At 36.8% G+C, this 27,638-nt stretch overlaps 2 protein-coding genes across 2 annotated transcripts in view; both read left to right on the forward strand.

Annotated features, from left to right (window-relative positions):
• Positions 1–27,638, forward strand: part of EBI3 (Epstein-Barr virus induced 3) — a 305,430-nt gene that overhangs the window by 187,698 nt on the left and 90,094 nt on the right. The window lies entirely within an intron of this gene.
• Positions 481–27,493, forward strand: ENPP7 (ectonucleotide pyrophosphatase/phosphodiesterase 7). The gene is made up of 6 exons (XM_075215212.1): positions 481–730; positions 7,226–7,371; positions 15,759–16,382; positions 19,554–19,791; positions 21,607–21,742; positions 27,310–27,493. The coding sequence occupies exons 1-6, from the start codon at positions 481–483 to the stop codon at positions 27,353–27,355; spliced, it is 1,440 nt and encodes a 479-aa protein (XP_075071313.1). The 3' UTR covers positions 27,356–27,493.

The raw sequence follows: 27,638 nt of genomic DNA on the forward strand, positions 1-27,638 counted from the left end.
ATAAATATGGAAGGGGGCTTAACTACAGATTAACATGCAAAATAAAAGAATTACTAATAAAATTAATTAATAGAGCTTGATCACTTCGTGTCCTAACCTACAGAGTCTGAATAGCCAAAGTTAGGTTGGGAACCAATATCAAGCAAAGTCAGGTTTAGATAAGTAATTGTAATTTTATTATGTTCTTCATGCAAGAATCAATATATATTTTAAATACAATTAAATATGTGAGAAAGGGAACTTGTATGACGTGGATGCCAAGTGGTTATTGATCTTTATATTACAAAGATGAGAATCAGGGACAGGGATCAATAACTACTTGGCATCAATAGTCTACATGTTTACTTAATCACGGTACTTTAACAGAGAACATTATCTATTAGAATAGATAAGATATCTGGGCAAACTTTGTTCCCAGGCATTATAAATGTATGAACCTGAATATCACTTGTTCAGAATGTTCAGTCTGTCCCAGCTGCCATGAAGATGTTAGTGTTCTGTGCAGTAATCTCTGCTCTTCTAGCATGTAGTTCTTCTGTCCCTCTGCATATGAGTAAGAGACCACAACACAAGCTCCTGCTCATCTCCTTTGATGGCTTCCGCTGGGATTATGACCAAGATGTCGATACCCCCAATATGGATATAATGAACAATGACGGGGTAAAAGCCAAATACATGACTCCAGCGTTTATCACCATCACAAGTCCTTGCCATTTCACCTTGCTAACTGGTGAGTAAGGACAGGAATATATTTCAAATTGAGGAAATTGATGCATGGTTTAATGCTTTCAGTATATTTGATTGCAATTTTGTACTAAATGTAAAGCTTTTATTTCTTTAACAGACAAACGTACATGTATTGCAGGGTCTGGAGAGCTTTAAGGACAGTTTTTCATGTTTATAGTTCTAAAACTAGTTGCATTTTTTTAAACAGTCTTTTGTAAAATACACAAAAAGTACATAGTGATCGATTAAAATAACATTCATTCCTAAATATTTTTAAATATTATTTTCAGTGGCTCAGTGGTTTGTCTCAAAACCCTGGCAGAAAATGGGGGCTGTGTGATGCTGCAGAGGGGGTGTGTAAGTGGGAGAACCAATCGGAAGCCGCAAAATGGTCCTGATTGGTCGTCCTGCTCACACCTTCTTCCCTTCTGCAGCCATCAAGTGGTGACATTAGGAGTTTTGCTAGTTCTATATTGTAGAAATAGAGGAAAAATAAGGTTGTACCCCGGGTAGGGGAAGGAGCAGTCGAGTAGAATGGAGTGATTAGGTGGTAATGCACCTTTGCAAATTAACTAAATGAGATTCAATATCAAGTGGTTATGTTTCTCAGAACAGCATTTAGGAATTAATTCCCCTCATTTTTAATTCCAAATAGTATTGAGTCATTTACAAACAACAACAATGAGCCCACAGCAGCACACCACCATTCAACTATTTGTACTGCACCCATGCACATTCTTTGCATGATCATTACTGTATTTCAACTCCATTATAGGTTGCATATGTGCAAGAAGCAAAACCAGGTACACCAGGAAGTGTTTTATTTCATGTGACACAATTGACAGTTTTAATCATTACATTGGTGTTTGTGAGCTTTCAAAAATCAAACATCAAACAGTTTAGCAGGACTAAAGAGGTTCTGCCGAAACCAACTGGGAACATCAACATAAATGTAAAGGTCGTTACAATATCTTGTTCAGCAACAGGATCACTGGTTTTTTACTTTTTACAGTGAACTTAAAGTTTGGGATAATCTAAGAATTTATGAAATATACAGGTTACTTTATCATCAAAAACATGGAACACTGTTTCCTGTGTTCCAACTACAACGATGGACATACAGCTTGGAACATCAAGACACAAAGGTCATTCATACCTTAACATACACAAAAACTGCAATGCACTGAAACTCATATATAACAAATTCTGGGAGTCAGTGACAGCATAATCAGGCCCGGCGCTCCCATTAGGCAAGGTTAGGAACTTGCCTAGGGCGCCGGGCTCTGGAGGGCGCCTGGAGGGCGCCACAGAATTCTAAAAGACTTTAAAACTGTGCGGCGATCGCTGATCATACCTGTCACGGCCGCCGCACAGCATTCAGATGCACGGGGAGGGGGGGAAGAGGCTATTTTGTCACTACCGCCGCCTCTCTGCTCCGTCTCTTCCCCTCCACTTACTAGTGTCAGTGAGTGGAGGGGAGGAGACGGAGCAGAGAGGCGGCGGTGGTGAGAGGAGGGAGGAGGGCGGCGATTTTTAAAAAATGCCTAGGGCGCCGTGGACCCTAGCACCGGCCCTGAGCATAATGCACTATTACACAGATTTATATAGATTTCTTGTGCATGAAGAGAATGAAATAATGGATGCACAGACATATGTTTTAACGTCACCCAGAGTGTATAGTGTATACATTGGGCAAAGTTCAACCCATAGCATGATAAATAGCAGCACAGTCTAGGACTTTCATATGTCCTGAAGCTTCAAGCAAAAATTATCTGCTTTTTTCACTGGAAATTATTAACTCAGAAGTGCTATCTTACTAGAATTCAGACTCCCAATGCGTCCAGATTAGCACAATTGGTGAACGATGATATCTATATATATATATATATATATATATATATATATATACATATATATATATACATATCTCATCAAACTCAATCAGCCATCACAAATGCAAGAAGATTTTACATGCCGTTTGGTTGGATAAATAGAAAATAAATAAATTAGTTGAATAGAGAAACTCATATGTCAAAAAAATTAAATCCTTATGTGTGCAAAAAGAAAAATGTGCAATATAAGCATATAACCTAATAAAAAAAGTGATTTGTGAAATTAATTATGTGTTCCCACTGATCAGCTTCATTCTTAAATTCAACAAGATCAGTACAATGTGTGAACGTCCACAGGGCTTTTAGCACATAAGTTAAAAGAATGTCCCCAACTGGTAATAAGATGACTTGCAAATTAATTTCAATAATCTCGCTTAATGTGGAAAAATAAGCACATATTAAAGGTGTCAGTAACCAATCTACTTGTGAGCTGTATATTTCAGTTGATATGTTTCAGTTGAGTTTGAAAAGATAGTAATCTTGGGCCTGATTCATTAAGGATCTCAACTTGAGAAACTTCTTATTTCAGTCTCCTGGACAAAACCATGTTACAATGCAAGGGGTGCAAATTAATATTCTGTTTTGCACATAAGTTAAATACTGACTGTTTTTTCATGTAGCACACAAATACTTGAGAGCTTATATGTACACTGAAATTTAAAGTTGATATTTGTGTGCTACATGAAAAAACAGGCAGTATTTAACTTATGTGCAAAACAGAATACTAATTTGCACTGAAATAAGAAGTTTCTCAAGTTAAGATCCTTAATGAATCAGGCCCCTTGTCTCACATGATTGCTGTCAACCACAACTACTATTTTTTATTTTGTTGCTGCACTCTGATAAACGATTAACTGTTAGTAATACATAGAAGCTGATGAGTTTAAAATCATGACCTTATACAAAAGAGGTTCCCAGCCCCCTCTCCTGGATTCTAATGGCCCATCCCTGTAATCCCCTTCTTCCGTGCCAGGGGGACTTCCATAAATGTGGCCACAATGTGCAAAGCTGTGTATAGCATAGAATACCATCTGGCCTTCTCCCCCATTACATAGTAGAGTTAAGCCACAGCTTAACTGTCCAATTGTAACTGGATTTGAAAGTACCAGTACAGTAACATTTGCACAGGGACTTTAAATCCAATTAAACTGGAGGAATAAAGCAGTGGAATGGGATGAGCCTGAAAGTCCACTTTATACGTACAGCCTGTGTCGGACTGGAGCATGCTGGGCCCACTGGGGAAACCAATGGTAAAGGCCCAAATAATTGCTAATATTTACTAAGTACCCCTGCGGGCCTGAGTAAGCTCTCTCAGTGCAGGGGTAATAGACTCCCTTTCTCACAAGTGCCCACCCTCTGATAGCATCCTCTTCAAGGTCATGTGCCCCTTTTCCCTGCTGCTTACATTGTGTTAAGCAATTAGGGGGTGTCAGGTAGAGGAGCAGAGCACCATGCTCCCAGCTTATCGCTGACATGAAGGAGCAGCAGCACCATTGGATAAAGTAGGAACAGTGCAGGACACTCTCACGTTAAATTGAATAAGTAAACAGACCCCCCCCATATGTCATCATCATCAGTGCATATTTGCCCTATAAGTTATACTGAATAAATAAACAGACCCCCTCTACCATATTATCAGACAATTAGTAAAGTGGCATATGATTCATTTAAATCCCTGGGGTGACCAAATATAAAAAGACTAACACTAAATGAGTGACATGATGGTGCAAAAGATACACCTCCTGACAGGCATACTTTTATAGAGTGTACTGCTCAAGCAGTATTCTGCAGAAGAAATGTGTGAAAATCCTCATCCAGATGCAAAATGAGGTGAATATTCTCTGGTACAGATCTGAAATAATTGCCAATCTCATTGCCATTGACAATCTATATTTGGCAGAAAGAAAATGTATCACCATGTTTGCATATTATCTTATAAATTGGGGATATTTAAAAAAAAAAAAAAAAAAGGAAGGTTTGTTTACAGTGTAACATATACAAACGTTTATTTTACATGCTCTCCTCAATATTCAGAAATGGGTGTTTATTGAGTGTTATATAGTATAAGTCACTATATTTAGCTGACTGTCAGCTCACACTAGAGTTTGCAGGGGTACCAGCTCTAATCTACTTAACAACAATTGTATGGATTTACAGCAATACAGCTTTTGCATGCTGCTTGGCTACCTCTGAAAGTTACACCGGTCTTTATTGAATATAGCAGAGAAAGTGTGAAATATAGACAGTCAATCTAGTTACTTTATAATAGTACACAGCTAATAAAGGTATATCACTCTGATCCTGAATATTTGTTCCTAGTTTGACAGCTACATTTTTGGTTCTTCGGAATTGACACATTTGTGTTACTATGATACTTAATATTTCTATATAATTAATTCATATGTATTACTGTGCTACTAATAATAGTTATTTTTGTACCCATGTAATTTTGAATGAAAGAGGATTATGATCTTTTGATTAAACCGTAATAGGCTGTTCTCTGATGTGGTATTTTTGGTTGTTTCTAAAACATTGTTTGTTTTCTACCACTCTGTTATTTATGATAAATGTATTATGTATATCATTTTATGGGGTAGATTCAAATACCAATAATGGGACTCAGGACAGTGCTAGCACCTGGGAACCTTTTTTTTTTATCCAAGGACAGTCCTTTAAAAACCTGGGACTTTCCCCAGCATAAAGGTACATTTGATCAACTTATATTGGCAGATATTGTGAATTGGGCAAAATCATTTAGGGGGGGATTCAATTATTATTATTATTATTATTAATTTTTATTTATAGGGCGCCACTAGGTATCCGTAGCGCCGTACAGGGACAGGCAGAAACACGGTACAGGGTGAGATAGCACTGAACAGTTAACAAAAAGCACAGTAACTTGGAAGCTCAAAGTACAGCTAGATGAAAAGTGAGAGCCCCCAGGGGGTAGAGAGAGGGGTAGAAGGGCCTCACGGAAGAGACAAGGAGCTGGGGAGCAGAGTTAAGGTGGTGGAGGTTTATTAAGGTTTAGTTAAGGTGGTGGAGGTTAATTACCTACATTGATCTTTAGAACAACGCGGGGCACGCATCTTTACCGTTAATATGGTAATGTTAACACGGATTTCTGCTCGCGGCTCTGGGAGCTGTGAGTAAAAATCAGCGTTGAAATTACCTAACGGTAATAATGCTAATCAATTACCGTAGTAACGGTAATGATGTGCCCCGAGTTGTTTTAAAGAACAGCGCAGGGAATGGGCACCACGAAAGAGGATTTTGGGCTGCACTTTGGCCAATGTTTACTGAGGCACAATTTCTGTAGGTGACAGGTCATCTTTAAATTTTACCACCTCATCCTGACCAACAGTCCAAGGAAGAAAAGCTATAGTGACTATATTAGCATGAACTGCGGATCCCCCTGTTCTTGTGTGCTGCATGATTACTTTCACCAAAAAGAAATAAAATAGTATGAAATAAATGTTTACATTCCTAAAGCTGCAAATGACAAACATTTGGTATCCCTATACCTGGGTCAACTAGTCACTTAAATTTTGGGTAATTTCTGGTGTTTCACTAATTGCCTAAAAGTAATTTGTGGAAGAATCATTGGAAATATATTTTTTTTCCATGTTTTACTTTGTCTTATATAAACCCCATAAATTAAAACAATATTTTATTCCATACAATACAATATACAAAAACAAAAGCCCAATCTGAAAAAAAAAATTGGATAGGCTACAAAATTTGTAAAAGTTATTTTCAAAGAAATAGAAGCATCTTAAAAACTAAATTAAAATTTGCTTTGATCATGAAGGGATGAAAACTGAGTCAATAAGTAGATATATAACAAAAGGTATTTATTTTATAATGTACTATATGTGAAAGCATATTATTTTACTATACAGAGATGTGACACTCAATCTAATATATAAATGCTTAGTGGCGTCTGTCTGTGTGTGTGTGGAAAAAAAAACCCAAGTTGCAGCGCCACCTGCTGGGCAGAGTTATACACTGACCTACTAAATTCTTAGTGTGTGTGGGGAAAAAAATTCAAAAAGGGCTGAAATTTGGTAGGGATCAAACTCATTTTCGTGAGGTAATTTTACCTCATGAACACACGTGTAGAGGCGTGCGTTAGTGTGTGTGTGTGTGTGTGTGTGTGGAAAAAACTATTTTCTCAGAAAGGGCTCATCCAATTGACCTAAAATTTGGTATACTGACATTATTTGACAAAAAAATTAGAATAGTCAAGTCAGTTAACTTCCATCATCCCCCCTTCCCCCCGTGGGAGGGGTAGTAAAGGCTAAATTTACGAGTTGAGGGGTCAAACTCATTCCCGCTTGCGTCTGGAAGTAACGCTCTTCCCCTGAGGAGGCCTGGGCTAGGCCCAAATGCATGACAAGAACCTTTTTAAGACCTTAAGTAGCTTGATTTGACTAGAATGCATGAGTATCATGCACAGGTTAACTTGTATATATATATATGTCTCTAAAAATTGTAGGGGAGAGGGCAAATTAACTTAAAGTACAATTTACAAGTTAAGGAACAGTAAAGGTATTGCCCCTTTTGAAATTTTTGTTTTATTTTTCACTGAACGCTGTTTGTTACAGGAAGATACATTGAGAACCATGGTGTTATACACAACATGTATTTCAATGTCACCACCGGAGAGAAGAAAGGTTATCTTCCAACGCAGGGCATTTCACATTGGTGGGACAATGGAAGCCTTCCTATCTGGATCACAGCTCAGAGACAGGTAAAGAAGACATATCTGCTTATGAATAGAGTGTGTGCAGGACTATAGGGTTATGCGAAAGCTCAGCCGTCATTCTTGCAGCAGGTGTTACATTTCTAGTAGCTGCTCGGACTCCAGAAACCCCATGTAACAGAATTTATGGACGTTTGACTGAATTTTCTGATTTGTTACCAGATATATTTAGGACATTGTATATTAAACTTTAGACATAATGCAAATAAGTACTAAGTAATAAAGATACAATATGATGAAGAAAAACAAGTTAGATCATTACTGTGGTTGAAAAGGGACAAGTCCATCAAGTTCATGTCTAATTTAACCTAACAAGAGGGGAACTAACATCCTCCTGGCTGTTTACATGGCAATCTGATTAATTTCCTGGACCAATAACTGCAACTGTTGTAAACTAGTTATAAGTATTAATATCATACCTTGTAAGAAAAGCATCCAATCAGCTTTTACTTACACCCAGTGTACCTGACACCACTACCTGTATTTGTAGTAATGGTAGCATAAAGAAGTTAGGTAATGCGTTGCCTCTTTACTTTGTAAGCTGATGAGCTAGGTATTTCTACTTGTGTTTATTCAAAGCAAGGCTTGTATGACACTTCAGTAATTTTGATTATAGTTATAAGAATGAATTTTGGCTAAAAAGGATGAAGTCACAAGTTAAGGAAATTTCGCTTGGATTCAAAAATGAAACACAAACAAATACAATTTTCACACCACCTTCAGTGCCAATCTTGATAATACAGTGCTTCTGCTGTCTTAAGTTAAATCATAATAATAATAATAATAATAATAATAATAATAATTAATAATCTTAACAAAAATTAAAAGGCCTATACTTTTATATTGACTGATTTGGCAAGAGAAGCACATTTTCAGGCACACTCACCACCTGTAGTAAAATAGTAACAGTCACCATGCACAATGCACTAAGTAAAACAAATACATTAAAAAAAAACATCACTAACCAGCACTAGACATACTAGACTGCTTTGCACTATAACATAGATCCCTGCCCATTATACCAAAATGTTTTTTTTTACAAAAAATAAATTAATAAAAAATACTACGATTTTAAAATAAACTTCAATTTCATTAAACGTTCCCTTAAACCCTTGTTCACTTTATTAAATAAATTAAAACATCTTCTTTATTAGTCCATTGCAGTCCAAATGGGGGGGAAAAAAAACAATAAAAAATGATGCACCTGCACACTATGGAAGAGCACTGTTAAATTATCAAAGACAGGACTCCTGGTATTGATAACACAGCCCAACCAAAAAAATAGTTGCTAAAGATATTTTAACGAATTTAGGGTATTTTGTGGTTGCTGAATTCAAAAAAGAAAGTAGATTTTTCAAATTGGTTCTAGTTCTTGAGATAATGGATACCCTCAATTAATAGGGAACTTTGCCATAGCAAGTAAATAAAAGAGAAATAATGATGAACTGAATCACACTGCCAACATTTTAAACCTGTCCATAGAATAGAACTGGTATCATTTAGCCTGCCGACATTTTCATATCCACAGGTTAACTGCCGACATTTCCACTGTCGCTATTTAGTACCCTACCCAGTCCAAGCTCCCTCTCCCACTCTGTCTCGTGGCGATTGTACTCAGATAAGCAGCAAGAAGCAGAATGCCATAAATTTGGGACATATATTCTTTACAAATAGGATGCTATGTGCAGATGCACTCAAAGGAGGTGATAGAATGGAGGAAATAAATCTTGGGTATAGAGCACAAAATTTGACCCCCATGTTTTGGATTTGGATGTGGTTTTGGTTTTGTAACTGGTTTTGCCCAAAAATTGCGGATGTTTTTGGTTTTGGATTTGGATTTAATTAAAAATTCTGAAAAATATGTAAAAATAATATAATTTTGAGCTGTTTTTGCTCCTATATTACTATTTATAGCATTAACATTGGCCAAAATCTGCAGCAAGCTGTTTTAATAAAGGTTTTTGTAATTCTGCATCATTGCATTTGCTTTCTCCCATTCAATTCCAAAAATCTTTAATCAGTCTATACGATTCTCTGACTCTATTACTTAGCCTAGCTCCTCAGACATCATATCTCCATTTCTACATGTATTCTTTGCCAGGGCCATAATTTGACCTCCTAATTTATCACAATGTGGACTCTCAATTGCATTGTCAAGGCATGTTTTGGGCAATGCAAACACCCTTTTTTTAATATAGATGTCACTGAATGACCCTTTACAAATTGACAAGTATTGAAAAATAGAACAAAGCTCAGAATTTATAGTGTTCTTATAGGATGTGCAGCTGCATTGACACTGACACGCAAACACCTTTTTTTAATATAGGTGTCACTGAATGACCCTTTCAAAATTGAGTACTGAAGTATTGAGAAATAGAAAAAGTTTAAAATATATAGCTTTTTTGGGGGTGTGCAGTTGCATTGACACTCACATGCTAATACCCAGTTTTTTTAAAAAAAATATTTCAGATGTCACTGCCCCACACAAGATTACTTTCACTAGAAAAACTTTAAATTTTAAAATATATACATATTTTTTTAGGATTGCTGCTAATAGTCATACAGCAAAAGCACACTGTTTGTCTACATTAAATATACTACTTATTTCAGCACGATATCTCACTCAATCTATATACTAGTACTATTATATATGCATTAATAATACACAGTAGCCACTAGTCTGTCTAAACTCTCTGAAAGACAATTAATTGATCAGCAAACTATTCTAGCTGACTGATCTCTACAGAACTGCTTTAAAACAATCATACAATTATATAGAGTATGAATCCCAAAGATTAGTTACAAATTTTAGCATTAGTAGTAATTTGGGAGACTGTGGCCTAAATTTGATGCTCAGACCTCAAAGGGAAGTTAGATCAGGTCAATCCAAATGGTTCGACTCAGTATCCGGATTTGTCTGTGGGAGCATATGACTCCACCACTTGAGAAAAGTGAGAGGCCAAACAGCATCATTTAATATAGGGGAGTCCCCTACCTCTTCTACTGAGTTTTGTGAATATTAGCTCAGTGTCTTGGAGGTCTATGATTCCAAATAAAATGAATAAGGGCCTCCGAGACATTATTTAGCAAGGAGAGATAAAGTCACTTAATGCTAATTTTGACCACTATGATCTTAACCAGCCAAGAAATGATGATGCAGTTCCAATCAGCAAGATCAGCCTGCAACTTTGAAAAGAGTAGGGGAAAGTTTTCCTGGAATAGTAGGTTGTGTGAATTGTTGTTGAGAAGTGAGAAACCTCACAGCTATTTTAATTTTTTTGGCTGCCATTTGAAGCTAAAAATAGATTTGATGAAATCGGCATCTTAAGGGTGGACATAAAGAAGCATTACCTCCGACTGAATAGTTTATTTCGTAACCAGATAAGTCACCATATGTCTGCAGTTTGTAGAGATTGGACAATGATATTCTCAGATGAGATAGGGAGAGCAGGATGTCATCTGCAAATATAGAAATCTCCTTGGATGTTAGGATTAGACCTGTTGTGCAACACAAGTGGTTCAATTTCCAGTGCAATAATCAGGGGGCACAACGAGCAACCCTGTCTGGTGCCATTGATGAGGACAAGACCTAAGAGTAAGCTACATGAAGCTCCAGGAGATTCTATCGAACATTTTTTCAGCATAAATAGATGCAATATTGGTGGGGAGACCTCCTGGGGTTAGCAATATGGACACCAGGCTCATCTGGTGTATCCCACACCTGACACCCCAATATGAAGCTCACGTGAAGCATGAAACCCAATATGAAGCTCACCAGAGAGGGGAGTAATTGGTTTAGTCTATTGGCCAGGACTTTGGCAAACATTTTTATATAACTGTTAAGGAGAGAAATGGACCTGTAGCTGGTGAAATTGAATTGTGTGGATCTTTGCCTTCCTTGTAGAAAACTAATATTCTGGCCTCCAACATTTCTGCAGGAAAGGATGTCAGAAGAAGCAGAGGCAAATGATGGTATTGAGAGAAACAACATCATGAGAATACTGTGTATACAAATACATTAAACAGCAATTAAATATAGTAATAATAAGAGAAAACATCATCATTTTACATACCTTGCTGATATGTTATATGCAAAGTAGGGATATAACGGTGTTCTGGTTGGAATCGAACACATGGCCCAGTGCTAAAAAGGCCACAATGCTTATCACTGTGGCACCATGCCACCCTAAACATAGTTTACAGCACTGTAAAATTAACATTATCACAAATATGTGATAAGTAAAAATACAAGAAGAAAAAAAAAACACTTGTCACAGTCACATCAGCAACAGAAAAACTAGTGCTAGGTTCATAAACAGTTAAAAGAAATAATATTGCATTCAATTTTGCTGGTCATTAAGGAGAGCAATGCAAAAAAAAGGAGTAATGTTGCACCTTGGCAAAACCATGCTGCATTGGAGGGAGACGTAAATTGAAAATGTGGGGACAGATTTACAGTTGGGGTAGGGCATGTCCTAGATCAACTTTAAATTTCAGTGTAAAAATAAAGCTATCAAATATCATCATCATCATCATCTATTATTATTATTATTTGTGTGCTACATGAAAAAACAGCCAGTATTTTCCTTACATGCTAAATAATAAACTAATTTTCACCACTTGCTTTGTATCATGGTTTGTCCAGAATCAAATTTACTCCTTTTTTTGCCTTACTTTCCTTAATGACTCAGGCCCCTTGTGTAGACTCAAAAAGAGTATATTAGTGTACACTGTGTGGTAAATAGATTACGTTTTAGTAATGAAAAGCACTCACCCAGTGTTGATAATATCAATGATTTGGACAATCTTACACCAATGTCCACCGGTGGTTGGTGTAAGCTGAATTCCATATGAAGTTCGTCAGGTACCAGGATTACAGTGTCTCTTATTGTTATATCATCTGTGTTCCAAAAGAAAAAGAAAACATACCCATAGTGTACACTGTGTGATAATTAAGGGCAATATGGAGTCTAAGTGCTATTGCACTCACCTGTGTTAAAGAAAAAAAGTGCTTGGACATTTATTATCGGTATATATGATTCCACTTGTGTACAGGAAGTATATTATCAGAGGAGAATACATATAAAATTTAATTTGATACATAAATTCATTTAATTGTTTAAAATCCACATTAAATTAATTTAAATATTTAAAAGTTATAACTATAACAGATTCTTAAAATATTTTGAATATAAAATAAATATATAAAAGAATAAGACAGATGGCAATACTTCTCTACTACAACAGATACAACGCTTTTCTGAGACCTCTGTCTACTTCTTCAGGTCCTGATGAATCTGTTGTATTTATAACTTTTAAATATTTAAAGAATTTGGATTTTGGACAATAAAATTAATTTATGCAACAAAATAACTTTGATATGTATTTTTCACTGAAAATATATTTCCTGTACAAAACTGGAATCACACATACATGAGGCTAATCTTTCTGTACAGACACCTCAGAGTGCTCAGACATCGTTCTGAGGAGTCTGAATAGAAAGATTAACTTCATGCATTTAAAAAAAAAAAATGTATGAGACTAATAACTGTCTCTGGCAGCCGCACAGTGCAGCGCTCAGAGAGGAAGTGTAATCACTTTCTGTCTGAGCAGCAAGGAGCGCACAGCGGAACTGCAGGACGGCGCCAGAGGTCACTACTAAAGGTGAGTGACAAGCGATGGGGAGGAGAGGAGATGTAATGAGACCTATCGGAAAGGGGGCTGCAATGAGACCTATGTGGGGGCTGTAATGAGAGCGACATGAATGGGGCTGAAATGAGAGAGGCTGCAATGAGACCTATGGGGGGGCTGCAATGAGAATGACACATTGGAGGCTAAAATGTGAAGTCTGGGGGGGGGCTGTAATGAGAATGACACATTGGAGGCTACAATGAGAAGTCTGGGGGGGCTGTAATGAGAGTGACCCATTGGAGGCTACAATGAGAATGACAACGAGAGGGCTGCAATGAGACCTATGGGAGAGGGGGGCTGTAATGAGACCTATGTGGGGGCTGCAATGAGAGCGACATGGATGAGGCTGAAATGAGGGGAACACAGAGGGGGCTGAAATGAGAGAGACATGGAAGGGAAATGATTAAGGGTGAGTGAGCTAAGAGGATAAAAAAAAAAAAAATCTCCTGTGAATGATGGCACTATGCCCTTCATTTTCGACAATAGGGGTTCGCCTGTCCTATGTTTCCCATGAGCCCCCCAAAGCCTTAATCCAGCACTACATGTGGGGGCACCACTTGCTATAGAAATTGGAAAGTGCTGCTCCCAACCCAGACACCTGCTCATTATTCCCCTTACCTAGAAACAGGTCTGTCTTTCTTACAAAATGATATATCAGCTATAATAATTAAATTATATTATTGGTTTGATGGATCCAGGGAATCCATCCAATTGCCTTTAGCCTCCATTTGGTCAGGAAGAGGATATAATGCAACTGCCACTGAAATATTATTTAGTGTTCCTGTCAACATAGTTAGAAGATCTGCTCTGTAACTACAGTGTGTATATAACAGTTATGGTAATTCTGTAATAGCCTTCTTAAAACAGAATATAATTACATATGTCTGCTATAAAATTTCACTGTCTCAGAAAACAAATGCATATTTTGTTCCTTCTATTTTAAGAATCCTTTGTTGCAACTTACTTACAGTGGAAGACTTTTTTTATTTCCTTTAAGCGTACTAAACGCCTTAAACTTAATGATTAAGTAGGTGAGCGTAATTGTTCTGTATGTGAATTCTGAACACTAATTTGCAGTCTTCTAAATAAAATTGAAAAGCCACAAAGTCAGATGCACATAATAATTTTGTAGAAACAACATTTGCAACATAAAATGTACAAAAGACATCTAAAAAACATCTAGAAAACTGCTACATGCTATCAGCATAATATAGTGAGAAATTGGCACATATTCCCAAAGATTTTGTCATGTATAAAGCAACTACAAATTCATTAATATTTAATATATGAGGAGAGCAACTAAGTATAAATTCCATGAAAGTGAAGCTCTGAACAAAGCAAGGACCAGAAACAGTGGTAAGTTACTTATTGCAGGAGGAAAAAATAAAGGAAATTATTTATCTGCGCTCACATGATATTACAAATGATGTATAAAAAAGCTACTTGTATAAGAAAGACACTGTTCTTACATAAACAAAAGAAAGGAAAAATATAGAAAATCATTATAGTGCTATAACACTAATTTAAAATAAAATAGATTAACATGAATATATAATAATATATAATATTAGGGCAGGAGAGATGTGATCTTTGTCCCTGTTGTCCATCAGCAGTGTTATAAACTAGCTAACATACCAGCATGTCATTATTTAGAAGGTATATAACAATGCAGAGGGGCACGGGAGACTTGGATAAGTCCCTACTGCACCCTTGTGGCTCTTACAGTAGACAAAAAGTAAAAAAAAATAGAGTGATATAAATTGTAAAAAATAAAAAAAGGAAAATAACACAAAATGTTTCTAAAAAAACATCCACGCATCTCATCCAAATTCTTTCCCAGTAATCAGGTACTCAGGCAATAATGCATACATGTTATGCAGACTTTGTTTCCCCAAAATCACAAAAAATACTCCATCCCCCCAATTTTGGTGCGAACACCCTCCGGCCCTCCGGTGACTTTGACCCTAGGGGGTACATTTGCTAAACTGCGGGTTTGAAAAAGTGGAGATGTTGCCTATAGCAACCAATCAGATTCTAGTTATCATTTATTTAGTACATTCTGCAAAATGACAGTTAGAATCTGATTGGTTGCTATAGGCAACATCTACACTTTTTGAAACCTGTAGTTTAGTAAATATACCCCAAGACTTTTTGCACACAGATGCAAGCCATCAAGGGAGAAAAATAATTATTTTAAAATAGCCAATTAATTGTGGTATCTGGGACTGCACTAACAATATAATAAGTGTGGGAACAATTGTGGAAAAGTGTATTATTTTCCTATATAGGTACAATAAAATATATGATTCAATCTACTAGCAAAATATTTCTCCCAACAAAACAATGTAAAACTTGTTTGGTTAGACTAAGAAATAATAAGTTAGTTAGTGAGTTATCCTTAAATAAACTGATGCATCCCAAAAAGTGACGTTTGGATTGGTGGTGAAAGGGTAAAAATCCTCTGGTCATCAAGTAGTTAACACATGATCATGTGAAGTGTCTTTTTAATATCTTGAAAAGGTTATTTATTTTACTCTCCAGCTATTGCAGAATTGTTCAGTACAAATTTGTCAAGGGAATCCAAGTCAAATGACATTTTTAAAATGTATTACATTGCAATTGTGGCATTTAGGTAGTTTCTTGCAAATATTTGCACTGTACTGATATATGATTATTTCTGTCAGGGGCTAAAAACTGGATCCCTTTTTTTTCCGGGGGGCAATGCCACATACAATGGTGAAACTGTGTACAAGAAAAGAGTGGAAAGCTCATTACACAAGTATGACAATGAAACAGAGTGGGAAGAAAATGTTGAAACAGTGATGAAATGGTTCACTGAGGAAGATCTGGACTTTGTAGCTCTTTATTTTGGGGAACCAGATGGAACAGGACACAAGTATGGGCCAGAAACACAGGAGCGCAAAGACATGGTTAGTCAAGTGGATCGCATGGTTGGTCACATACGACGTCGAGTGCAGTACTACGGTCTGGAGTCTGGACTCAATATTATTATCATAGCAGATCATGGCATGAGTACAGTTGTTAAAAATAGTGAAGTGATTGTCCTGAATTCGCTCCCAGACTTCTCCTTCTCTGACCTTCAGTTTCATTTAGTGGATTATGGGCCTACTGGACTTTTGGTACCTAAAGAAGGGAACGTGGAAAAGGTATACCAAGCATTGAAAGGTGCCCATCCTAAACTGCACGTCTACAAGAAAGAGGATTTTCCACCTAGGCTGCATTATTCCAATAATGCGAGAATCACCCCTTTAGTCCTATATGGTGATCCAGGGTATGTCATCCATGGGGTAAGTTGTTTTTTTTTCTATTTTTAGAATTTTTTCTAATCTTTTTTTTTCCAATAGAACAAAATGGTGGGTTGGCACCTAACACATTTGTTTTTTTCTATCTTTTACTATCAGAAAGCAAGGGATACAAATGAAAAATGGAATAGGTTGCAGAAATTAAGCAAGATTATTTAAACACCATTGTAGATGGGGTGGGGGACATGTCCCCGACTCTGAGTAGAGCGACAAGGACTTACCTGACTTGATAAGGTAGAAGGTGGCAATGGCCATAGGATGGGAACAGCGAAGCTTTGAAAAGCAGACTTTGCAGAACAATGATCCATACAGAAGCCGGCACACAGGGAGTCATGTGACTTTCTTGGCCTGTACTAATATTAGGGGCGTTTAATGAGTAAGGCAGGGAGTTTGAAAATGTACCAAGTAGAAGGGTTGCTGTAAAATGTTTTATTTTGTGCAGCTCCCTGCATTACTCATTAAAGCCCCCTAATAATAGTACAGTCCGAGAAAGTCACATGACTTTCTGTGTGCCGGCTTCTGTATTGATCGTGATTCTGCAAAGCCCTCTTTTCAAAGCTTCGCTGTTCCCATCCTATCGTCATTGGCACCTTCTACCTTATCAATAAAGATTTTATTTTGTGGGACAGAATTTTAAACAATCAGTTAAAATTGGAGATATGAAGTTACTAAATAATACATTACAGACACCAATTGAGTCTTCAAATGGATATATTCAATAATACATTCTAAGGTTCTGCAACACCATATTCAAATAGAGTTGAAGCAAAGTTTATTTCACAAATTATATGGTTACAGCAATGTGTCCATAGCAGAGTTGCATAGCCCTTACCTACAGATATATTTATACACAATACAGCACATTTCACAATATTCAATCATTTGGTATTCAAGCCCTCAAATTATACCTATTTACCGTTAGACTGTGTTTGTCTTTGACATACAATCAAGTATTTGTCCTTTAGCATCTACTTGCGACAAAACCTTTATTGTCTTGACTTGAAACAATGCCTGTTCATAAAAATGGATGTACATCTTGGTCTGTCTTTATCAGTAACAGACCCAAGGAAAATAAGATCTCAAATTTACGAGCCAATGATTGGTCATATAAATAAGACCTTCTTTTTCCCTTTGTGAATGTTGAAGTTAGGTCTTTTTGAAATGACTATAAAACTGCCTTGTCTTTTTATGTTTACTGATCCATTCATGTTTACACTTGTTTTCTTATTGGAATCTGAAATAGGATGACAAGGCAAATTTGTTAATAACAATTTAAAAACTAATTTAATTAATTAAGCACTCACAAAGTTAGTTGTTTCCAGTTAACCCACAATACTGTCCCTTTTCTGCTCTAAAGTAACTCTTTGTTTTAGATGTATGCATCATTACATACTGAATTTTCTCATACATACCATATCAGAGATCCTATACACACAATACATATAATTTCCTTCCAGCCACTTACACACATATTCTGCTATACATTTATAAAGCATGAATAAACATATATGCTTAGATACACATAACACATCATAGGGACAATGGTATATCAGGACAAAGTGCATGTAGATGTGAAACTTAATTTAAGATAATATGTGTTCTCATTAACATTCCATCTTCACTGTAATCTCTACTTCTCTCGAGGTCCATGAAATCAGGATAGTTGGGAGGTTTAGTACACAGAGGTGCTATGAAGGCATTTCTGCAATACACAGAGGAAGTACTGTTGTGATACAAACATGCCCTGGGTGTTATGTTCCTGCTCACCATAGTAAGTGGGTATCTCATACACCAGTGCCGTTCAAGGGTGTTTTCAGGGAAAGAGAGGAGGGTTGGGGAGGTCATGGTCATATGGTGTGGCCATGCCCCCAATGTGATTTGGCCAGGCCTATTATTATGAGATATGGGGATACAAACAGGGATGTACAGTACTATAAAACAACAAGGCAGAGGCCAGGGGTGTAACTAGAACTTGTTGGGCCCAAAGAAAGATTGTGATAGGGCCTCCAATGTAGGAAGAACGTTCGCTACTCTCACTTATTTTACCAGGTCAGTGGAGATCTACATTTCCTGCGCAAAGAGGAGGAGGAATTTAGAGTTTCTTTCCCCTCTGAGCAGAATTTAATATTAGAGTCTTTGTGGTTCATGGTCTCCAAATGCCTTACAGTGTCAGTACTCACACATGGAGCTGGTTAAGCTCTCTACTAACAGTTTATACTACACTATTCTCCTCTGACTGCAGTGCTCAGAAGAGATGGTAGAGGGAAGCTGGGCCTGGAGCAATAATTCAATAATAGGTCCAAGGTAATATTTGTATTCAGTGTATAATTCATATCACACTGCTATTGCTATGCCTTTAGAGAAACTTCTAATGATGGTCCTGTATAAGGTCATAACGCAGAATATCATCATCATTTATTTATATAGCGCCACTAATTCTGCAGTGCTGTACAGAGAATTAACTCACATCAGTCCCTGATTCATTGGAGCTTACAGTCTAAATCCCCTAACACACACACACACACACACACACACACACACACACAGACACACACACACAGACTAAGGACAATTTGATAGCAGTCAATTAACCTACTAGTATGTTTTTGGAGTGTGGGAGGAAACCGGAGCACCTGGAGGAAACCCACGCAAACACAGGGATAACATACAAACTCCACACAGATAAGGCCATGGTTGGGAATCGAACTCACCCCAGTGCTGAGAGGCAGAAGTGCTAACCACTAAGCCACCATGCTGCCCATAACATATGAACATTTTGTGTGTATGTAATATAAATCTAGCACAGGCTACATTCACTGCTGCAATAGATCTTGTGATCTGTCCAGCTAGGTTGACATCTCATATACTTAATGAGAAGGGGAGCCTTTAGAAATCTAACTCCAAGAAGAGCCTAAAATGTCTAGGACTTTAGACCCATATATTGTTCCTGCTCAAATTAAATTACAATTCATTATCTTCTCCAAGACCATGAAACCAGACTACTGTATACAATTGTGGTGTATAGGTTTGCTTGATTTATTTTGAAACTATATTTATTTTAGTATGTCATTTTTATCATAGTTTTATGCATAAACACTATTTTAATGAATGGATAAAAAAAAGTCTGCTAACCAAATCTCCTTTATTACTTTACAGTATTACACATTCCAGTTTAATAATGGTGAACATGGATTTGATAATGCGGCCATGGACATGAAAACTATATTCCGAGCTGTAGGTCCTTCATTTAAAAAGGGGTTGGTAGTGGAGTCCTTTGAGAGCGTCCATGTGTATGCTCTAATGTGCAAACTGTTGGGGATAACACCAGAGACTCACGACGGATCATTGGAAGTTACACAGAACATGTTGCTGGCAAACAGCCAGGATGATACAGGTTTGATTCTATATATGGTAATTTTATAGTATCCCAGCATGAAACATAACATGAAGTCCCTAGCTGTGTCTGATAATTATGAGTGTGATCAAAAGTATAATGTTATAGAGACTGGAGCCAGGACCAAAAAACAAGCTATGGTACATAACATTTAAGCTTAATTAAAATAACATCTGAACTGCTAAATAATTCTTTTTAAATATATTGTTTAATATCACTTATTAAAAACAATACAAATTAATTTATTTCAATTGTATAACAATTTGAAATATACCCTGGAAATATTATTATCTTTTATTTATTAGGCACCATACAACAAGGAAATAGAGAATAGTATATAAAACATAGAGGTCTAATAAGCAAAATCAAAATGCAGAGGATTCAAAAAGCATAAATATATTAATACAACAAAATTAAGCATAATATGTAAAATGTTATAGGCAAGGTACAGAACAAACACAAAGCAAGTCACAGATGTGTATGAGGTGGAAACAAACAAGAAGATCTCAATCTGGAACATGAGTAGCCAGGTTAATTAAAAGCAATCCAACAAATGGATGGTGACAAGTCAACCAAATGACTCTTGAGTGCTTGTTTCCAACAGTGTTGTGGGGTGGGTTTCCTGACATCATTTGGGTACAAACATTTCCTTAAAAGACAAGATTAATGATAATTGCTATATAATGGCAATGAGAGATCATCTTCACCACATACTGCAGCATTTTATTCCTGATGTGAGAGGTGTCTTCTAGAATGAAAACATCCCCATTCACATAGAACATGTGGTCACCCAATGGTTTGATGAGCATGACACTGATATTATCCATATTTCATAGCAACCAGATCTGGACCCAGCTGAACATTTTTGGTATATACTGGAACAATACCCGAGACAGTGGTTTCTACCACCAATAGCCAGACATCAGTTAAGTGACTTTCTTGTGAAAGCATGATGTTGCATTCCTTCTGCACATTTCTAGACACTGGTAGAGTAGATACTATAGTGTATAAATGCTATATTGGATGCACGTGGTGGCCCTACATCCTATTAAATGACTTTATATTGTGTTTTCCATATTTTAGTCCACTACCTATGTATATATATATATATATATATATATATATATATATATAATCCAGTTTACAAGTTTTTCGTCCCACTGGGACTTGGTAACTATGTGCTGTAACTCTGGTTCTGTGATGGTAGAAAGGATGGTTTAGGGGTTAAAGTGTACGCTATTGATACATTTATTGTATCATGTTTATTAATAGTATGATAAAGAAAAATATTTAATTCTTGTACACAAATAATATATAGTCCTATTAATTATGATCAAAATTACCCGGTCTATAAATTCTAACTATTTTTTTAAAATATACTCTTCTTATAGCCATATAAAACAATCCACACAATAATATAAAAATGGTAATTTCACAGAAGAAAATTTATCAATTCCACAACGGAATCATATCTACATCACAAGTGTCACAGAAAACATAACAATATAGATACTCTCTCCCTTTTTCCAACAATCCCCCTCTTGTTATTCCTTTAGTAATCACATTTGAAGTTTATTATCCAAATTTGTCATGTCGTTTTGTTTAAACCCTACGGTGACTTTATATTGGTTTTACCATACTTTGTCCACTACCTGTATATATACATGTATAATCCAGTCTGCAAGGATTTTTCCCACTGTGAATTATTAACATGTGCTGTTTATATAAACTCTATTACGACCAATTCTGCATAAGCCCCATTATATATGCTGAGTTTCTCAGAAATAATTATTTGAACATTATTTTTACTTTTAGAGAGTAACAAGGATGGAATCCCAGATATCATTTACCAAGCCACAGTTGGGCTATGCGCCGTAATGGGACTTCTTGCACTTATTTTCATAATTGCTGCAATAAGTGTGTCCGTCAAGAGGCACAAAAAAAGAAAGAGGTGAGAAACTGAGATCAGAGATTATAAGAACTTGAATGTTTAATGTATCACACACCCCAGAGAGAATAGTGTTTTGACTGTGTTATTAAAACATGCTAAACATTCATGTCGCATCCAAAATGGAATTAAATACAAACATTGCCACATCATCATCATCACCATTTATTTATATAGCGCCACTGATTCCGCAGCCCCTTCCCCATTGGAACTCACAGTCTAAATTCACTAACATACACACAGACACAGACAGACAGACAGAGAGAGACTAGGGTCAATTTTGATAGCAGCCAATTAACCTGGTTAATTGGCTAATCCACCAGGTCAATAAGAAATGCAAATATATGGCTGCAACTTAACACAATATATCCACAAATGTAATTAATGTACTACTATCTGCTGGAGTGTCAATACACAAACAGCCAGTCAGAAGTGGCTTTATAGTGCTGCTGGTATCATCACATCATCACATATGTTTACACCAGTCCTCCAGCACCTGCAAAAGATATGTCTCCTAAGAGCGTATCTGGAGATGCGACAAAGTCTCAGAAAGTTGAGTCTCCTTGAGTATATATGTGTATAATCCCTTACTGTAGTGAACTTACACGTGCCCGACCCTTTTTTGCTTCTCCAGACATGAGGGCTCCAAGTCTAAGATATGCACAATTCTAGTTACTGATGGATGTTGGTGTGCATGTACAGTATGCAAATACGTATATACTGTATATATACTTCCCACTAATGGGTATACATCCAAGTTTACATGAGGTCCCGCCCTATAAGTGCACTCAAGTAATAGTTTAAGTAACATTATAAACTGTTTTACTGGAATAAATCTTACTTCACCGTGTATTATTGTCACAAGCCATCAGTTGGTACAAGTTGGTACTTTTCTTTCCTATATGTCTTATTGACCGTTGTACATTCTATTGAGTTGTTCTATTTCAGAAGCAGATAGTTACAGGGCCAGCGTTACCATTTGTTGGAACCTAGTTGGTTGCCTAGTTTGTCAATGTTAAAGGGGCATCTAAAACACTGCATGAGTGATATCAAGTGGGGCACTCCCACACTGAGCACAGGCTGCTGATCTGGAGGAGCAGCAGTCAGCAACTTCTTACTTGTGAAGCCGCTGGCTGCTGCTCCTTCATAATAATGATATGATGGGATTGTGGTACAGGGCTAGGAAGACACAGCCCAGTCCCACACTCCCAGTTTGAGAGAGGAGCAGAAGATACCGCACCCTGCTCCACAGAAAGTAAGAAGCAGAGTAGTGCCTTCCGTGTGGTGGTGCCTAGGGCTCCCGGGGCACCTCAGCCAACCCTAGTAAGTCAATATGTATGGTGTACTTAGTCTTACAAAACCAAACAATAACTTGTATTAACAGCAGCGTTCTTCTTTTCTCCTTCCTTACTTCCAGAGTTGCTGCTCTTCATCAAGCAGTATTTTCTTTAGGTCATTCATGAACTGTAAAAAATGCAGCATTTCCACACATTTAATTATGTAAAAAACTCTCCTATTTGTCCACCCCATTTGGGAACTGTAAAAAAATCTGTGCCTACTTTTGCAGAATTACGGGTCTAATTGGAGATATGTACAGTAGAAAGTGTATAAATGTCACTTCAGATTCCTATCCAACCACTTTAGGACCATCACCTTCATCATTTAAACTTTTTATTTTCTCTTCTAAACTACTTTTATTCATGAGGAGATATTGGTACTGTCTTTATTTAATGTGAATATTGCATATTTTCTTGTTTTAACATTAGTCAAATTTCACCAATAAATATGTGTTCCCATACAAAAAGTTCCTGTAAAGTGCAAAAGACTTCCCATTGATAGCTTATGCAGGGGCCGTGTCCCAGCTCCTACATGAATGTGTAAAAGAATGGGAAAGAATGTAAAGATTGCCTGGCTTCATCGCTACTATAGCTATTGAGGCTGGTTCGACTCACCAGAAGAGAGACCATCTTATTGAGTGACATGTTTTGTCTTGAGCCTCTATTTTTGAGCTCTATGCCATGATGGCACCTAACTTTGACTCATCTTTATCACGTAGCTTGGTTATACCTGGTCTGTTGAAGCTTCTAGGTGTTCTGTAATTTGTAGTTAATTTTAACTGACAGTTTAGTGTTATAACTGTAGCAGGTCTTACTCCCACTTTCAGCCGCATCTTGAACAAGGTCTTGTAGCATTGGACAGTATGGGTGATCCTTAAGTGACTGCAACATCTTAAGACATAGCATGCACCCATTATCTGGTGTCACTTAATTCCTGACTGGATCTCCTTTCTCATTTATTTAAAAGTCATGAATCTGAATCACAGAACAAGTCCACATTGTAAACAAATCCCAGATCCTTGCCTCCTCACCTTACTCCAGTTTAGCTCCAGGAAAATCTCTTAAAGCTCAGAAACTTCAGATTACATTACACTCTTGGGCCCGCAACTCCAGGTTAGCTGGACATACAGGGATAAAGGAAACTTTAGGAATATTAGTTATTGGTACTCAGTTCTTCTGAAAGATGTAGCAGATTATTTTACAGTTTGTTTCACCAGTGCACAAAACAATGTCTCTCATCAGTTTCTTGCAGGACTTCTAATGCCTTTTCCCATTCTGACTAAACCCTAGATACACATCTCAATCCACACAGAAATCTCCAAGAACATTTTTTATTTGAGTGTACTCTAAAGAATTAAAAAACTACAAAGTAAAACCTGTGGCCAAGATCTGGAAAGTCTCTTGTAAGAAACTAAGAGTTACAATGAAAATTTCTTTGCACTATTATCCGCATTCCAGGGACCAAACCAAGAGTTGGTTAGTTAATTCTAGAGCAATATTTGAGCTCCTATATTTTGATATATTTTGATATACTGATCTGACTTACTTCGATGAGCTGAGTTTGCTCACAATAATCACTCATATAACTTTCCCAGCAAACCACCTTTTTTACAGTTTTTGGAACTCATCCAAAACTCCCTCTGCATTCCATTCCTTCTCAGCTGATAACACCACACTATCTTATCACTTTCTTGTCCAGAGTTCACAAACCCACTAATAAAGCTACTTTCCACTAGAGATGTTCACTGACCCCCGTGTTTTGGTTTGGCTTTGGATCTGGATTAACTTCGTGTTTTGGTTTCGGCAAAACCACCCTTGTGTGTTTTGGTTTTGGATCCCTATTTTTTTCCCTAAAATTCCTATTTTATTTTACTAAAATCACATAACTTGGCTCTTTTTTTGTTCCTACATTATTAACCTCAATAACATTAATTTCCAGTCATTTTCAGACAATTTTTGTCAAGTGACAAGAGCACTGCTACCCCTCCTGTTTCTGTATGAGCAATGGCACTGGAGACTGGAGAGTGACAAGAACACTGCTACCCATGTTTCTGTGTGAGCAATGGCACTGAACAATGTCACTGGAGAATGAAGAGTCATAAGAACACTGCTACCCCTGTTTCTGTGTGAGCAATGGCGCTGGATCTCCTGGGGAGGGAGCTACTTATGGAATCCAAAACCCACGAGATCCGACAATGCAACAATGACATTTTGCCTCGATTCAGATCCGAGAACGCGCAAAAGTACCGAGCCGGCTCGCGAGCCTTCTTGGATCCCCTAAGTTCGGGTGGGCTCGGTTTTCAGAAAACCGAGCCCAAACATCTCTACTTCCCACCAAAATATACAGTTGATAAATACTGTAGATTTATCCACAGAAGTTAAAGATTGGCATAACAATGCTGTGTCATGGGCAATGAAATGACCTTCATCGTTACAAATATTCAATGTCTTTCCTATATCTTTACTTAAACTTCTTACTTTCAATCATTATTTTTCTTTGCAACAAATCTCGCAAAGCCCTACCAGTGGACAATTAACAAGCATATGATATCAGTCACTTCCTAGATTCTAAAATCTCCCAGGACAAGTTAATGTGGGTTAAAGCATCCAATATTCATATCCTTCTTTTGATAAATAAAATGTGACTTAACACACCCTCACAAACCTCACAGTGTCCAGAATGCTACCATCAAGAAGGGATTTTACTATAATGAACCTATGTTTACATTCCCTCTGCCTCAGATGCGGTGTCCCTATGTGCCCTTCTTAATGGTTTAAGCCGGCTAGTTCTTGACTCCATTCATTTTCCCTTATGAAAACTGGGGTTCCTATTAGACTGTGCCTTAGATATAGCCTACATAATCTACTAGTAGCACATCCTATCCCAATATCCCATTCCCTATCCATGAACTCAAGTGGGAAGCTGACTTGAGCAGACCGCCACATAGAGATACATGGGCAACAATCTGTAAAAGTAACTCTAAGACTTCTATCTCATCCCTGGTTAAAGACAATGCCTATAAAATATATTACTGATAATATTTATTTCCTACCAGACTGAAAAAATATATGGATCTACTTCTGATCTATGTTGGAGAGGCTGTGGAGAACAGGGATCCTTCCTTCATATCTGGTGGTCTTGCCCAAAAATAGCATCTTTCTGGGATAAGTTGCTGCCTTGATTAGCGACATTACTAATGTCCATATATCTAAATGCCCATGGTCCTCTCCTTGGATCTCCTATCAATATCCAAAATAAATCCTTGGACAAATTATCTGTTCAGATTCTTAATGCAGCCAGATGCCTTATTTCAAAATATTGCAAAAACCCAGGTCCCCCTTCTAGACGACAACTCCTAAATAAAACTTGGTATTTGGCATAAAAAATAAAAAAAACCTCATAAATTCTCCCAAATCTGGAGTGATTGGTTCATTTATACTAATTCCTCTGATTCCAAACCATTGCCTAACCAAACTCAAAATATATCCTCCCTTTTCCTATAAATAATATTGAACATAGATAAACACAGAATCATATTCCAAAATATCAGTCCATCGGTAGGTCTCAGTCCCCCCCTTATTCCCCCTTACCTCCCCCATTTATTACCTTATTTATAGTCATACTCCTTCATATCTCTTAACATAAGTTATTAATAACTTTCAATTATTATATCTTGTATATATATATATACGTATTTTGTTATCACCCCATTTAGTATTGTTCTTTTTATTCCTATTTACATAAGATGTTATTTAATTAAGTCTTTAATGAAGTATATAAGATCTTTACAACATGTGTGACAAAATTTTTACAAATAAAGTATTTAAAAAAAAAAAAAATAATAATTATTTCTCAAATTGTGAGAAGGTCTGAGACATGTGCCAAATTTTACCTTTTAGTAAAAGTAATTAGGTTGAGTCTCTGGAACTGTATACAATAGTGCAGTTGAGATTATACCTCTGAATCAGAAAGTGGTAATATAGGCTTCATATTCCTACTACTAATTCCACTTACAATTCAACCAAGTTTTTGCTAAGTTTTCCCACTGTTCTATTACACATCATACGTATCTTAATTTTACTGAAATTATAACTAATAGAGTCCATTAAAACTGGCACTGACAAAAGTTTAAATTACAAATCCTTATTTATTTCTCCAATCTGCATTAATATTTTCATTTGAGGTGGTCTTTAGCGTTTTTAATCTTTTTTCACTGTTTGTTCATTTTGTAGAGAATTGAAATCTCTTAGTACCATGAAGCTGGATGAGAAATATTGAAATCTACCAGTGGATTCCTATGGACTTCATCAATACCGCTTCATCTGAAGAAAAGACTAATGAATTGAAGTGACCATTTGTAAAATTACAAGAGGATTAATACAGCCAAACAATGTTCCTAAATTACTTTAGAGGATGATATGAGCTTTAATTTGATTACTGGTTGCAAGTTGGGTTGGGTACATGATGTGAATCATGTCATCAAGACCCCATCCACCTAAGTAATTAGTGTCAGGGTTTACTGATGTGGATGGGACTTGATGGTGTGATTCCCCTGCCCATT

This window comes from Mixophyes fleayi, chromosome 6 (genome assembly GCF_038048845.1).
Source record: "Mixophyes fleayi isolate aMixFle1 chromosome 6, aMixFle1.hap1, whole genome shotgun sequence".
NCBI lineage: Eukaryota > Metazoa > Chordata > Amphibia > Anura > Limnodynastidae > Mixophyes > Mixophyes fleayi.